Source organism: Narcine bancroftii, chromosome 9 (assembly GCF_036971445.1).
Source record: "Narcine bancroftii isolate sNarBan1 chromosome 9, sNarBan1.hap1, whole genome shotgun sequence".
Lineage (NCBI taxonomy): Eukaryota > Metazoa > Chordata > Chondrichthyes > Torpediniformes > Narcinidae > Narcine > Narcine bancroftii.
This window is the reverse complement of record NC_091477.1, coordinates 71021533-71035963: the sequence shown is the minus strand read 5'-3', so window position 1 is coordinate 71035963 and position 14431 is coordinate 71021533. Positions and strand designations below refer to the sequence as shown.

The following is a 14431-nucleotide window of genomic DNA, read 5'->3' as shown; positions in this document are numbered from 1 at the left end:
TGCTCAATTTTCTGCACATCTGCCTGGCCCCCTCTGCCCCTAGTTGCAACAAGGACAGGATTCCCTTTGTCCTCACCTTCCAGCCTCCGCATTCAATGTATTATCCTCCACAATTTCTGCCAACTTCCCTTGTCAACATACATCCTTTCCCACTATTTGCCCTCTTGGCACCTTCCCCTGTAACTGCACCAAGGTACACACTTGCACCCACACCCCCTCCCTCGCCACTATTCAGGGCCCCAAGCAGTCCTGATATATCACTTACTTGTGCATTTGCAGGGGCCACCTACTGCACCTAATAATCCCTTTCTGGCCTTCTCTACTTAGGAGAGACTGGATGCAGACTGAGAGATCGCTGATCACCTTCACTCTGTCCACATCAATGACAGTGGCCAACTGTTTAATTCTGTGCCTCAATCTTGCACCAACAGGTCTGTCCATGGCCTCATTATTAAATCAAGGCCATCTGTACATTGGAGAAAAACTTAATCATCTTTCTGGACATTCTCCAACCGAATGGCATTAACATTGACTTTTACGGCTTCTGCTTGACCACTCTCTGTTCTACCTCTCTTTCCTATCTCTCCATTCTACCTCTTTCTTTTCTCTCCTTCACTCTCTCTCCCCCTGGCTTTTTTTTTCTTTCCCCTCACTCACCTCCTCTCTTTTTTCCTCTCACTCCCTCATCTTTCTCCCTTTCCCTCTTTTCTCTTACTCCCCTGCTTTTCTCTCCTTTCTTTTTCCTTCCCTCTCTCTCTTGCCTTCTCTTTTCTCACTCTCTCTCCTTCTCACTTCTGTCATTAATACCAGTATGCATCAATATTTTCCCTTGTGTCAGTTGCAAATTGAAAACCCAGTGGATGTCACTGGCCTCCAAGGTCTGTGAGCCGTCACCTAGACCATGTTATTGTCCACTTCTAGTATTGAGGGGGTGACAAGGAGAGGGTCTCAGGCAGTATCTCCAAAAGGATCATTTTAAAGAAAAGAAGAGAAATCATCCTTAGATCTTGAGTTCAATTAATGCTGAAACCAACATCAAATAAATTTAATGAAGAGTGAGTTTGAGTTGCTTGCCTTCATAGTTCGGGGCATTGAATACAAGCATGGGAACATCATGTTGAAGTTATACAAGATGTTGGTGAAGCCATACTTGGAATATTGTGCAGTTTTGTCACCGAGTGAGAGGAAGGTGTTATAAAGTTGGAAAGAGTACAGAAGAAGCTTGCAAAGTTGTTGCAAGGATTAGGGAACTGAGGTAATATGAGAGACTGGAAAACTGGACCCATTTTCCTTGAAGCGTAAAAGGATGAGGGGATGTTACTATAAAATCATGAGAGCCATGGACAAGGTGAATAGTGACAGAATGTTTCCTTAAGTGGGACAATCTAAGACAAGAGGGCGTAACTATAAGGTGAAGAAAATGGGGTTTAGAAGGAACATCTCCAGGTGGGAGCTGTTTCTGAAGTGGTAGGAAATGTTCAAATGGGAGATGTTTCTGCAGAGGTAAGAGATGTCCAAGTGGAAGATATTTCTGCAGAGGTGGGAGATACCAGAGGGAAAACTCACCACTGTCCTTTTGGAATTCAACCTCCTTCCCACTCCACACCTGATCACATCTGACTCCAGTGCAGTAGTGAGGAGCTTGAGGGGACAATTCTTCACTTATAGGATGGTGGGCACATGCAATGAAATGCCCTACAAAGTGGAGGAGACAGGTATGTTAACTTCTTTTGAAATAACTTGGCTAACTACGTGGATGAGAGAGGAGTGGAGGAGTATCAGCGTAAAACTGGCATGTGGGATTAAAACTGGAAGGCACATAGTTCAGCATGGACAAGCTGGGCCTGTGGGCCTCCTCCTGTGCTGTAAGACTACAATTCTTTAACTGATCAAAGTAATGTCCAGTTGGGATTTGTTCCTGCAGAGATGCGAGATGTTCCTGCAGAGATGGGAGATATTTCTGCAGAGATGGGAGATGTCTAGGTGGGATATTTTTCTGCAGAGATGGGAGATGTTCCTGCAGAGATGGGAGATGTTCCTGCAGAGATGGGAGATGTTCCTGCAGAGCTGGGAGATGTTCCTGCAGAGATGGGAGATGTTCCTGCAGAGATGGAAGATGTTCCTGCAGAGATAGGAGATGTTTCTACAGAGAAAGGAGATATCCAGGTGGGATATGTTTGGACACAATTGGTACTGTTTATGGAATCTTGCTTTTCATATATTCACTGCCATTTTTTTCTGTGTGTGTCTGGAAAAACACCTTAGAGCACCCTGTGGTTGTTCTTGTTTATTTACTGCTACATTTCTATCTTTATTTTCCACAGGGCACTGATAGGACGATGTTAAACAAGTTGAACCTTCACCATAACAACAATAGCATCTATATTCCTCCCAAGAGCTCTCACGAGATTCAGTTTGGCATTACACACTTTGCTGGTGTGGTTTACTACAACTGTAACGGTACTAACCTCATGAGGTAGCAGCTACCTGTCCACATAGTTTGTGCAGAGGTAGGAGATGTCCAGGTGGGAGATTTTTCTGCAGAGGTGGGATATGTACAGATGGGAGATGTTTCTGCAGAGGTGGGAGATGTCCAGATGGGAGATATTTCTGCAGAGGTGGGATAAGTCCAAGTGGGAGATGTTTATGCAGAGGTGGAAGATGTCCAGGTGGGAGATGTTTCTGTAGAGGTGGAATATGTCCAAGAGGGAGATGTTTATGCCAAGGTGGGAAATGTTCAAATGGGAGATGTTTCTGCAGAAGTGAGATATATCCAAGTGGGAGACATCCATGTGAGAGATGTTTCTGCAGAGGTAAGAGATGTCCAGGTGGGATATATTTCTGCAGAGGTGGGAGATGTCCAAGTGGGAGATGTTCATGCAGAGATGGGAGATATCAGAGGGAAAACTCACCAATGTCCTTTTGGGGATTCAACCTCCTTCCCACTCCACACTTGTGTGACTCCAAAACTATTTGGGTCAGTTTTGAGGTGTCAAGACTCAGCCCTGTGTGCAATAAAGAGGAGAGCAGCTGGTGGGATATTGTAGCCTTCAGCTCTCTCTCTCGTGTGATCTGAGCGGATGTTTGGGGCTATCCAAAGGAGATTCATCAGGCTTGTTTCAGGGATGAGAGGACTTATCCTTCGAGGGAGGCTGGATCATTTAGGTTTTGAAGTTTCCTTGGGGCTTCGAAGAATGAGAGTGTTCTCACTGAGATGTACAAGATCCTGAGGGCCATCAGGATTCCTTCATGGGAATCTTGAGCAGGGGGATATAGAGGCAAGTCACTTAAAACTGAAATCTTTGAAATGGCTTCTCCAAGAGGGTAGCGAATGAATGGAATTCTCTCCCCCAGGGGAAGATGTAGCCTGGATTGTTTGGTGTTCGAGGAGAAGGGGGATGTATGGTTGAAAGATCAGGTCACTGAAGGCTGTTGAGAACTGGCACAGAAGACAAATTGAGGAGATCAGCCATGATTGTGCTGAATATTAGGACAGATTCAAGGAGCTGAATAGCCTCCTGTTCCTCCTTTCTCAAGTTGCATTGACTCTGTCTCTCCACCTTCAAGCTGAGAAACCTGAAGGCCAGCCTCTGACAAGGACGAGCATTCACCATGGACTCCAGCTAGATGCTTGGATCCATCCCAGCAGTAACATCAGGAAGCTGACACGCTGTAGCAGCCTGCACATGGCATTGGGAGGTGAAATTTTCAAGATCATGAGGTGAACCTGGGATCCTGGGGCTGGAGAGAAAAGATCCCTGAGCTCCAAGATGTCAAATCACCTGGGTCTTTGTGAGGTCCAGAAATGGGAATGGGAACCTCCTGGCTCCAGGTGGTGAAGCCTGGGCTTCTCCAGATGGTGAAGCCTGGGCCTCCCCAGATGGTAAAGCCTGGGCCTCCCCAGGTTGTGAAGCCTGGGCCTCCCCAGGTTGTGAAGCCTGGGCCTCCCCAGGTTGTGAAGCCTGGGCCTCCCCAGGTTGTGAAGCCTGGCCCTCCCCAGGTTGTGAAGCCTGGGCCTGGGGCAGGTTTCCTAAGCTGTATTCCAGGTATGAAAGGCAGTGTTCTCTCAGTGTTCAGCCAGGGAAACTTCCTGAACTTGGTTATGATACAAAGGCTGAATGAAGCAGGGCCAATCAGAGGCCAGCTGCTGGAGGCATAGGATTCCCTGTAGGACAAGCACGGTGATCTGAGGGTCAGTCACAGGGATACATTGTTCCTTGGGAGTCTAAGAGTCTACATCAGCAAGTAGACAACCCCAGAAACTGAGGTGCTTCATGTTTCTTACAAACCTGTAGGCTTCCTGGAGAAGAACAGGGATGATTTGAGCTCGAGCATTGTCCAAATTGTGCAGTCATCTGGCAACATCTTACTGAAACAAGTCTTCCAAACCAGTTCGAGACAAACACTAGGGAAGAACAGCAACCTTCCACTTCCTCATGGAGGCTCCATCAAGATGAACTTTACAGTAAGTCAACTTATCTTTTCCATTTCTCACCGATCCCCACTCTCCACCCTCTCCCATCCCCACTCTCCTCCCTCACCCATTCCCACTCACCTCCCTCTTCCATTCCCACACTCCACCCTCTTCCATTCCCACACTCCACCCTCTTCCATTCCCACACTCCACCCTCTTCCATCCCCGCACTCCACCTTCACTCATCCCCACTCTGCACCCTCTCCATTCCCCACTCTCCACCCTCACTTTCCACCTTCTCCCAACCCCACTCTCCACACTCTCCCAACACCACTCTCCACCCTCTCCCAACCCGATTCCACCCTCTCCCATGCCCACACTCCACCCTCTCCTAACCCCATTCTCCACCCTCTCACATCCCCACTCTCCACCCTCTCCCATCCCCACTCTCCACTCTCTCCCAACTGCAGTCTCCACCCTCTCCCAACCGCAGTCTCCACCCTCTTCCATCCCTGCTCTCCACCCTCTTCTATCCCTGGTCTCCACCCTCTTCCATTTCCAACTCCACCCTCTTCCATCCCCACTCTCCACCTCCTCTCACATTCCCACATGCCTCCCTCTTACATTCCCACTCTCCGCCCTCTCCCATACCCACTCTCCACCCTCTCCCATCCACAAACTCCACTTCTCCCATTACCACTCTCTTCCCTCTCCCATTCCCACACTCTTCCCTCTCCCATCCCTACACTCCACCTCCTCTCCCATTCCCACACACCTCCCTCTTACATTCCCACTCTCCGCCCTCTCCCATGCCCACTCTCCACCCTTTCATCCCAACTCTCCAGCCTCTCCCATCCTCTCTTCCCATTCCCACTCTCCACCCTCTCCCATCCACACACTCCATTTCTCCCATTACCACTCTCTTCCCTCTCCCATTCCCACACTCTTCCCTCTCCCATTCCCACTCTCCACCATCTCCCATCCCCACTCTCCACCCTCTCCCAACCGCAGTCTCAAACCTCATCCATCTCCACTCTCCACCCTCTCCCAACCCCTCTCCACCCTCTCCCATCCCCACTCTCCACCCACTTCCATCCCAACTCTCCACACGCTACAATCCCCACACTCCACCTCTCCCATTCCCACTCACCACTCTCTCCCATGCCCACTCTCCACCCTCTTTGATCCCCACTCACCACCTTCTCCCATCCACATTCTCCTCCCATTCCCATTCTCCACCCTCTCCCATCCACACACTCCACCTCTCCCATTCCCACTCTCCACCCTCTCCCATCCCAACTCTCCACACGCTACAATCCCCACACTCCACCTCTCCCATTCCCACTCTCCACTCTCTCCCATGCCCACTCTCCACCCTCTTTGATCCCCACTCACCACCTTCTCCCATCCACATTCTCCTCCCATTCCCATTCTCCACCCTCTCCCATCCACACACTCCACCTCTCCCATTCCCACTCTCTTCCCTCTCCAATTTCCACTCTCCACCCTCTTCCATCCCCGCTCCACCCTCTCCCATCATCGCTCACTTCCATTCCCACTCTACACCCTCTCCCATCCCCACACATTCCCCTTCTCCCATTCCCACTCTCCACCCGCTCCCATCCCCACTCTCCCTCTTCTCCCGTTCCCACTCTCCACCCTCACCCAACCCCACTCTCCACCCATACCTGCTCTCCACTTTCTCACATCCCCACTCTCCATCCTCTCCAAAACTCACTCTCCACCCTCTCCCAACCCCACTCTCCACCCTCTCCCAACCCCAGTCACCCCACTCCCATGCCCATATTCCACCCTCTCCCAACCCTATTCTCCACCCTCTACCATCCACACACTACTCACCCTCCCAATCCCACTTTCCTCCCTCTGCCATCCCCACTCCCCACCCTCTCCCATCCCCACATGCCACCTCTCCCATTCCCACTCCATTCCCTCTGCCATTCCCACTCTCCAACCACTTCCATCCCCACTCTCCACCTTCTTCCATCCATGCTTTCCACCCTCTCACATCCCCATTCTCCACCCTCTCCCGTCCCCACTCTCCAACTCCGCCCATTCCCACTCTCCACCCATCCCTGTTCTCCACCCCCCCATCCCCACTCTCCACCCTCTCCCATCCCCTCTGTCCACCCTCTCGTATCCCCGCTCTCTACCTTCTCCCATTCCCACTCTGCACCCTCTTCCATTACCACTCACCACACTCTCCCATCCCCACTCTCCACCCTCACCCAACCCCACTCTCCACCCATACCTGCTCTCCACTTTTTCACATCCCCACTCTCCATCCTCTCCCATCACCGCACTCCACCTCTCCCATTCCCATTATCCTCCCTTTCCCATTAACTCTCTCCACCCATCCCCGCTCTCCACCCTATTCCATCCCCATCTAATCCCACTTCTTTTGCCACTCTCCACCCTCTTCAATCTCCCCTCTCCACCCTCTCCCATCACCATTATCCACCCTCTCCCATCCTAACTCTCAACCCATCCCTGCTCTCCACTTTCTCCCATCCACACTCTCTACCCACGTCCATTCCCACACTCGACCCTCTCCCATCTCCGCTCACCACCCTCTCACATTCCCGCTCTCCACCCTCTCTCAACCCTACTCTCCACCTTCTCCCATCACCACACTCCACCTCTCCCAGACCCAGTCTCCTCCCTTTCTCATTCCCTCTCTCCACCCATCCCCACTCTCCACCTTATTCCCCCATCTAAATCCCCTTCTATTGCTACTCTCCACCCTCTTCCATCTCACCTCTCCACCCTCTCCCATCATCATTGTCCACCCTCTTCCATCCCCACTCTCAACCCATCCCTGCTCTCCACTTTCTCCCATCCACACTCTCCACCCTCTTCCATTCCCACACTCGACCCTCTCCCATCTCCGCTCTCCACCCTCTCACTTCCCCGCTCTCCACCCTCTCCCAACCGCACCCTCCACCCTCTCCCATCCCCACACTCCACCTCTCCCATCCCCACTCTCCACCCATCCCCATTCTCCACCCTCTCACATCCCCACTCTCCACCCTCACCCAACACCACTCTGCACCCTCTCCAATCCTTGCTCTCCACTTTCTCCCATCCCCCCTCTCCTCACTCTCCCATTCCCACTCTGCACCCTCTTCCATTCCCACTCACCACCCTCTCCCATTCCCACTCTCCACCCTCACCCAACACCACTCTGCACCCTCTCCAATCCTTGCTCTCCACTTTCTCCCATCCCCCCTCTCCTCACTCTCCCATTCCCACTCTGCACCCTCTTCCATTCCCACTCACCACCCTCTCCCATTCCCACTCTCCACCCTCACCCAATCCCACTCTCCATCCATACCTGCTCTCCACTTTCTCACATCCCCACTCTCCATCATCTCCCATCACCACACTCCACCTCTCCCATTTCCACTATCCTCCCTCTCCCATTCCCACTCTCCACCCTCTTCCTTCCTCACTCTTCACCCTCACCCAACCCCACTCTGCACCCTCTCCAATCCCTGCTCTCCATTTTCTCCCATCCCTGCTCTCCACCCTCTCCCATTCCTGCTCTCCACCCTCTCCCATTCCCGCTCTCCACCCTCTCCCATTCCCACTCTCCACCCTCCCAAACCCCACACTCCAGCCATCCCTGCTCTCCACTTTCTCCCATCCACACTCTCCACCCTCTGCTTTTTTTTAAAATTTTTAATTTTTCACACTATAAACCACATTGATCAAGATACATACATTTTTCTTTTCAAATATATACAGTGTCATTTTCTCCCCTCACCCTCCCTCATCCCATCCCACCCTCCCTACCTCCCCACTCATTCATTTAAAGTTCAGAATCTAAGATACATTAAACCCGTCAAACAATGTTGTCACTCAATAAAAATAAATAAGAAATTCCACTGAGTCAGTTCTTTTCATTCTCTTCTCCTTCTGTCATTTTAGGTGATAGAAGTCCCCGGTAGGTTTTCTCTATTATGTTTCATGTATGGCTCCCATATTTGTTCAAATATTGTAATGTTATTTCTTAAATTATAGGTTATTTTTTCTAATGGAATACATTTATTCATTTCTATATACCATTATCTTCTAATTTCCAGGCTGACATAATACATTTTTTTGCAACAGCTAGGGCTATCCTAACAAATCTTTTTTGTGCACCATCCAAATCAAGTCCAAATTCTTTGTTTTTTATGTTACTTAGGAGGAAGATCTCTGGGTTTTTTGGTATATTGCTTTCTGTGATTTTATTTAATATCTGGTTTAGATCTTCCCAAAATTATTTCACTTTCTCACACGTCCAGATTGCATGAATTGTTCTTCCCATTTACTTTTTACAATGAAAACATCTGTCAGGTACCGTTGGGTCCCATTTATTTTACTTTTGAGGTGTAATGTATAGCCTGTGTATCCAGTTATATTGTATCATACGTAACCTCGTGTTTATTGTATTTGTCATAGTTCCAGAGCATAACTTCTCCCATGTTTCCTTCTTTATCTTTATGTTTAGATCTTGTTCCCATTTTTGTTTAGTCTTACCATTTGTTTCCACATTATTCTTTTCTTGCAGTTTAATATACATATTTGTTATAAATTTTTTGATTATCAATGTGTCTGTCATCACATATTCAAAATTACTTCCCTCTGGTAACCTAAGACTGCTTCCTAATTTGTCCTTCAAGTAGGATTTCAGTTGGTAGTATGCCAACACTGTATCGTGAGTTATATTATATTTATCCTTCATTTGTTCAAAGGATAATAATTTATTTCCTGAAAAGCAATTTTCTATTCTTTTGATCCCTTTTTTCTCCCATTCTCTAAAAGAAAGGTTATCTATTGTAAAAGGGATTAGCTGATTTTGCGTCAGTATTAATTTTGGTAATTGGTAATTTGTTTTATTCCTTTCTACATGAATCTTCTTCCAAATATTGAGCAGATGATGTAATACTGGAGAATTCCTACGTTGTACCAATTTTTCATCCCATTTATATAATATATGTTCAGATATTTTCTCCCCTATTTTATCTAGTTCTAATCTAGTCCAATCTGGCTTTTCCCTTGTTTGATAAAAATCTGATAGGTATCTTAATTGTGCAGCTGTATAATAATTTTTTAAAGTTTGGCAGTTGTAAGCCTCCTTGTTTATACCATTCTGTTAATTTATCTAGTGCTATCCTCGGTTTCCCCCCCCCCTTTCCATAAAAATTTCCTTATTATTTTCTTGAACTCCTTGAAGAATTTCTCCGTCAAGTGTATTGGCAATGCCTGAAATAGGTATTGTATCCTTGGGAAAATGTTCATTTTAATACAGTTTATCCTTCCTATTAGTGTTAGTGGTAAGTCTTTCCAATGCTCTAAGTCGTCCTGTAATTTTTTTCATTAGTGGATAATAATTGAGTTTATATAGATGGCCGAGGTTTTTATTTATTTGTATACCTAGGTATCGTATTGCTTTCATTTGCCATCTGAATGGTGATTCTTTCTTAAATTTTGAGAAATCCGCATTATTCATTGGCATTGCTTCACTTTTATTTGCGTTAATCTTGTATCCCGACACTTCTCCATATTCCTTCAATTTCTTATGTAATCCTTTTATTGATATTTCTGGTTCTGTTAAGTATACTATAACGTCATCTGCAAATAAACTGATTTTATATTCCTTGTCTTTTATTTTTCCCTTTTATTTTATTTTCTGTTCTTATCAATTCTGCTAGTGGTTCTATAGCTAACGCGAACAATAAGGGCGATAGTGGGCATCCCTGCCTTGTTGATCTGCTGAAGTTAAATTGCTTTGATATATATCCATTTACTGTCACTTTCGCCAGTGGCCCCTTATATAATGCTTTAATCCAATTAATATATTTCTCTCTTAAACTGAATTATTTTAGTACTTTGAATAAATAATTCCATTCTACTCTGTCAAAGGCCTTCTCTGCGTCTAAAGCAACCGCTACTGTTGGAGCTTTATTTCCTTCTACTGCATGAATTAAGTTAATAAATTTACAAATATTGTCTGTTGTTCATCTTTTTTTAATAAATCCAGTTTGGTCTAGATTTACTATTTTTGGTACATAGTCGGCTAATCTGTTTGCTAATAGTTTAGCTATTAACTTATAATCTGTGTTAAGTATAGATATTGGTCTATATGACGCTGGTGCGAGTGGATCTTTCCCTGTCTTTGGTATTACTGTAATTATTGCTGTTTTGCATGAATCTGGTAAGCTTTGTGTTTTATCAATCTGGTTGATTACTTCCAGGAGGGAAGGAATTAATAAATCTTTAAATGTTTTATAGAATTCTATTGGGAATCAATCCTCTCCTGGTGTTTTATTATTAGGTAGTTTTTTTTATTATCTCTTGTATTTCTACTATTTCAAATGGTTCTGTTAATTTATTTTGTTCCTCTATTTGTAATTTTGGTAGTTCAATTTTAGTTAAAAATTCATCTATTTTGTCTTCTTTCCCTTCGTTTTCAGTTTGGTATAATTGTTCGTAGAATTCTCTGAAGCTTTCATTAATCTCCGTTGGATTATATGTGATTTGTTTGTCTTTTTTCCTTGATGCCAATACTATTCTCTTAGTTTGTTCTGTCTTAAGCTGCCATGCTAGAATTTTGTGCGTTTTTTCTCCTAGTTCATAATATTTCTGTTTTGTTTTCATTATATTCTTCTCCATCTTATATGTTTGTAGTGTTTCATATTTTATTTTTTTATCTGCCAATTCTCTTCTTTTAGTTGTATCTTCCTTCATTGCTAATTCTTTTTCTATATTTGCTATTTCCCTTTCCAACTGCTCTGTTTCCTGATTGTAGTCCTTCTTCATCTTGGTTACATAACTTATTATTTGCCCTCTGATGAGCGCTTTCATTGCGTCCCATAGTATAAACTTATCTTTCACTGATTCCGTATTTATTTCAAAGTACATTTTAATTTGTCTTTCAATGAATTCTCTAAAATCCTGCCTTTTAAGTAGCATGGAGTTTAATCTCCATCTATACATTCTTGGAGGGATGTCCTCTAACTCTATTGTCAATATCAGGGGTGAGTGGTCCGATAATATTCTAGCTTTATATTCTGTTTTTCTTACTCTGTCTTGCATACGAGCTGATAACAGGAATAAGTCTATTCTTGAGTATGTTTTATGTCTACGCGAATAATATATATAATCCTTTTCCTTTGGGTGTTGTTTCCTCCATATATCCAAAAGTTGCATTTCTTGCATCGATTTAATTATAAATTTGGTTACTTTGTTCTTTCTGTTAATTTTTTTCCCAGTTTTATCCATGTTTGAATCCAAATTATGGTTGAAATCCACTCCTATTAGTATGTTCCCTTGCGTGTCTGCTATCTTCAAAAAAATATCTTGCATAAATTTTTGATCTTCTTCATTAGGTGAATATACATTGAGTAGATTCCAAAACTCCGAATATATCTGACATTTTATCATTACTTATCTCCTTGCTGGATCTATTATTTCCTCTTCTATTTTAATTGGTACATTTTTACTGATTAATATAGCTACTCCTCTAGCTTTTGAATTATATGACGCTGCTGTTACATGTCCTACCCAATCTCTCTTTAATTTCTTGTGCTCCATTTCAGTTAAATGTGTTTCTTGCACGAATGCTATATCAATTTTTTATTTTTTCAGTAAATTTAGCAGTTTCTTCCTTTTGATTTGGTTATGTATTCAGTTAATATTTAAAGTCATATAGTTCAAAGTAGCCATTTCATACTTTGTTTATCTTTCCTTTCCGTTTCCTCATCATCACCTTTCCTTCTTATCCATTTCTGCTTTCTTGTTTTGAACATTTTATAAGGCAACATTTCTAAAACATCAAACATTTCCTTTATTCTCCTATCTAAAATTTCTTTAACCCCACTATCCCCTCCCCTTCCTGAGTTGCCCTTTATCCCTTGTCGGGCAACCACATCTCCCCTCTTCATTTGGATTTGCGAATTCACTCGCAAGCGTCAACTGATTTCGCAGTGACCGTAACTCCTCCCCACCCAGCCCCTCCCAGAAAAGATTTTAATTTTCATATATAACAAAGGTCACTCTCTTAATTCCCTCTTTACTTCCTCTCTTCCCTTTCTTTCCCTTATTAATTCTTATCTATACTCTATATATTTTCCTTTAAATACGGATACACTCATGTACACACATATATATATATATATATATATATATATACCCATATATACACATACATATAGTTTGTGGTCATTTTTACTCTTGTTACATGTCTTCATCTCTCTGTCTGTTTTGTAGTTGTTCTGCAAATTTTCGTGCTTCCTCCAGATCCGAGAATAGTCTGTTTTGCTGCCCTGGAATAATTATTTTAAGTACCACTGGGTACTTTAGCATAAATTTATGTCCTATTTTCCATAAGATCGCTTTCTCTTCTTCAGGAGTTCAAAACTTATGTCCGGATAGAAAAAATTTTTTTGACCTTTGTATTCCTGTGGCTTTTTGTCTTCTCTTATTTTCTTCATTGCTTTCTCCAATATATTTTCTCTTGTATATCTTAGGAATTTTACTAAAATGGATCTTGGTTTTGTTGTGGCTGTGGTTTAGGGGCTAATGTTCTATGTGCCCTTTCTATTTACATTTCTTCCTGTAATTCTGGTCTTCCGAGGACCCTGGGGATCCAATCTTTTATAAATTCTCTCATACTCTTGCCTTCTTCATCTTCCTTAAGGACCACTATCTTTATATTATTTCTTCTATTATAATTTTCCATTATATCTATCTTCTGAGCTAACAGCTCTTGTGTCTCTTTAACTTTTTTATTAGACTCTTCTAATTTCTTTTTTATGTCCTCTACTTCCATTTCTATGGCTGTTTCTCGTTCTTCCACCTTGTCCACTCTTTTTCCTATATCTGACATGACCATCTCTAATCTATTCATTTTTTCTTCTGTACTTTTAATTCTTCTTTTTATTTCACTAAATTCTTGTGATTGCCATTCTATTACTGATTCCATATATTCTTTAAAAAAAATATATCCATTGTCTTGCCTTTCCTTTCTTCTTCCATTTCTCTATGTTCTTCTTCTTCCTCTGGATTGGTCATCTGTTGTTTCCTTGTTTTCTTTTTACTCTCTTCTTTCTTGTTCTCGTTGTTTTCTATGTTCTCTTCTTGTTGTTGTGTTGTAGCTGTCATTCTCAGCTGTGGAGATCGACTCCTCAGCTGGTCCCCCCTCCCGTCAGTGTTATTTTTGTCTCGTGCATGCGCGGTTGCACACTTTTGCTTGGCTCCGCGAGCTATTTTTGTAGTCCTGAGCTCGGGACTTCGACTGACCTTAGGGAGCGGGCATCTCTCTCCGTGGCGGGCCTTCTGACGTCCTTTCTTCTTCTCTTCTTCCCGTTGCTTTCGACTTTTCTTTCTTCGCTGCCATTTTCTTCCCACCTTTACTTTCACTTTATTTTAATTTTTATGTTTGTGCCTTTGTGTTTTCTGTGTTTTTTTAAAACTTTTCCAGAGAGGGCTGGAGTTCCACGACCGGCCACTACTCCATCACGTGACTCCTCCACTCTCCACCCTCTTCCATTCCCACACTCAACCCTCTCCCATCTACGCTCTCCACCCTCTCAAATTCCCACTCTCCACCCTCTCCCAACCCCACTCTCCACCCTCTCCCATCCCCACACTCCACCTCTCCCATTCCCACTGTCCACCCTCTTCCTTCTGAACTCTCCACCCTATTCCATCCCCACTCTCCTCACCCTTCCATCCCCACTCTCCTCCCTCTCCCATTCCCACTCTCCTCCCTCTTCCATTCCAACTCTCCACCCTCTCCTATGCCCACTCTCCACCCTATCCCATCACCACTCTCCTCTCTCTCTCATCCCCTCTCTCCACCCTCTCCCATTGCCACCCTCTCCCATCCCCACTGTCCACCCATCCCCATTCTCCACCCTCTCACATCCCCAGTCTCCACCCTCACCCAACACCACTCTGCACCCTCTCCAATCCTTCTCTCCACTTTCTCCCATCCACTCTCTCCACACA

At 44.5% G+C, this 14431-nt stretch overlaps 1 protein-coding gene across 1 annotated transcript in view; it reads left to right on the top strand.

Annotated features, from left to right (window-relative positions):
- The window catches only part of LOC138742261 (unconventional myosin-VIIa-like), a 187835-nt gene that overhangs the window by 53160 nt on the left and 120244 nt on the right, over positions 1 to 14431 (top strand). The window contains exons 13-14 of the mRNA XM_069896399.1: positions 2325 to 2460; positions 4296 to 4465. Of these exons, the coding sequence (XP_069752500.1) occupies positions 2325 to 2460; positions 4296 to 4465 (306 nt within the window). The remainder of the gene's footprint in view (positions 1 to 2324; positions 2461 to 4295; positions 4466 to 14431) is intronic.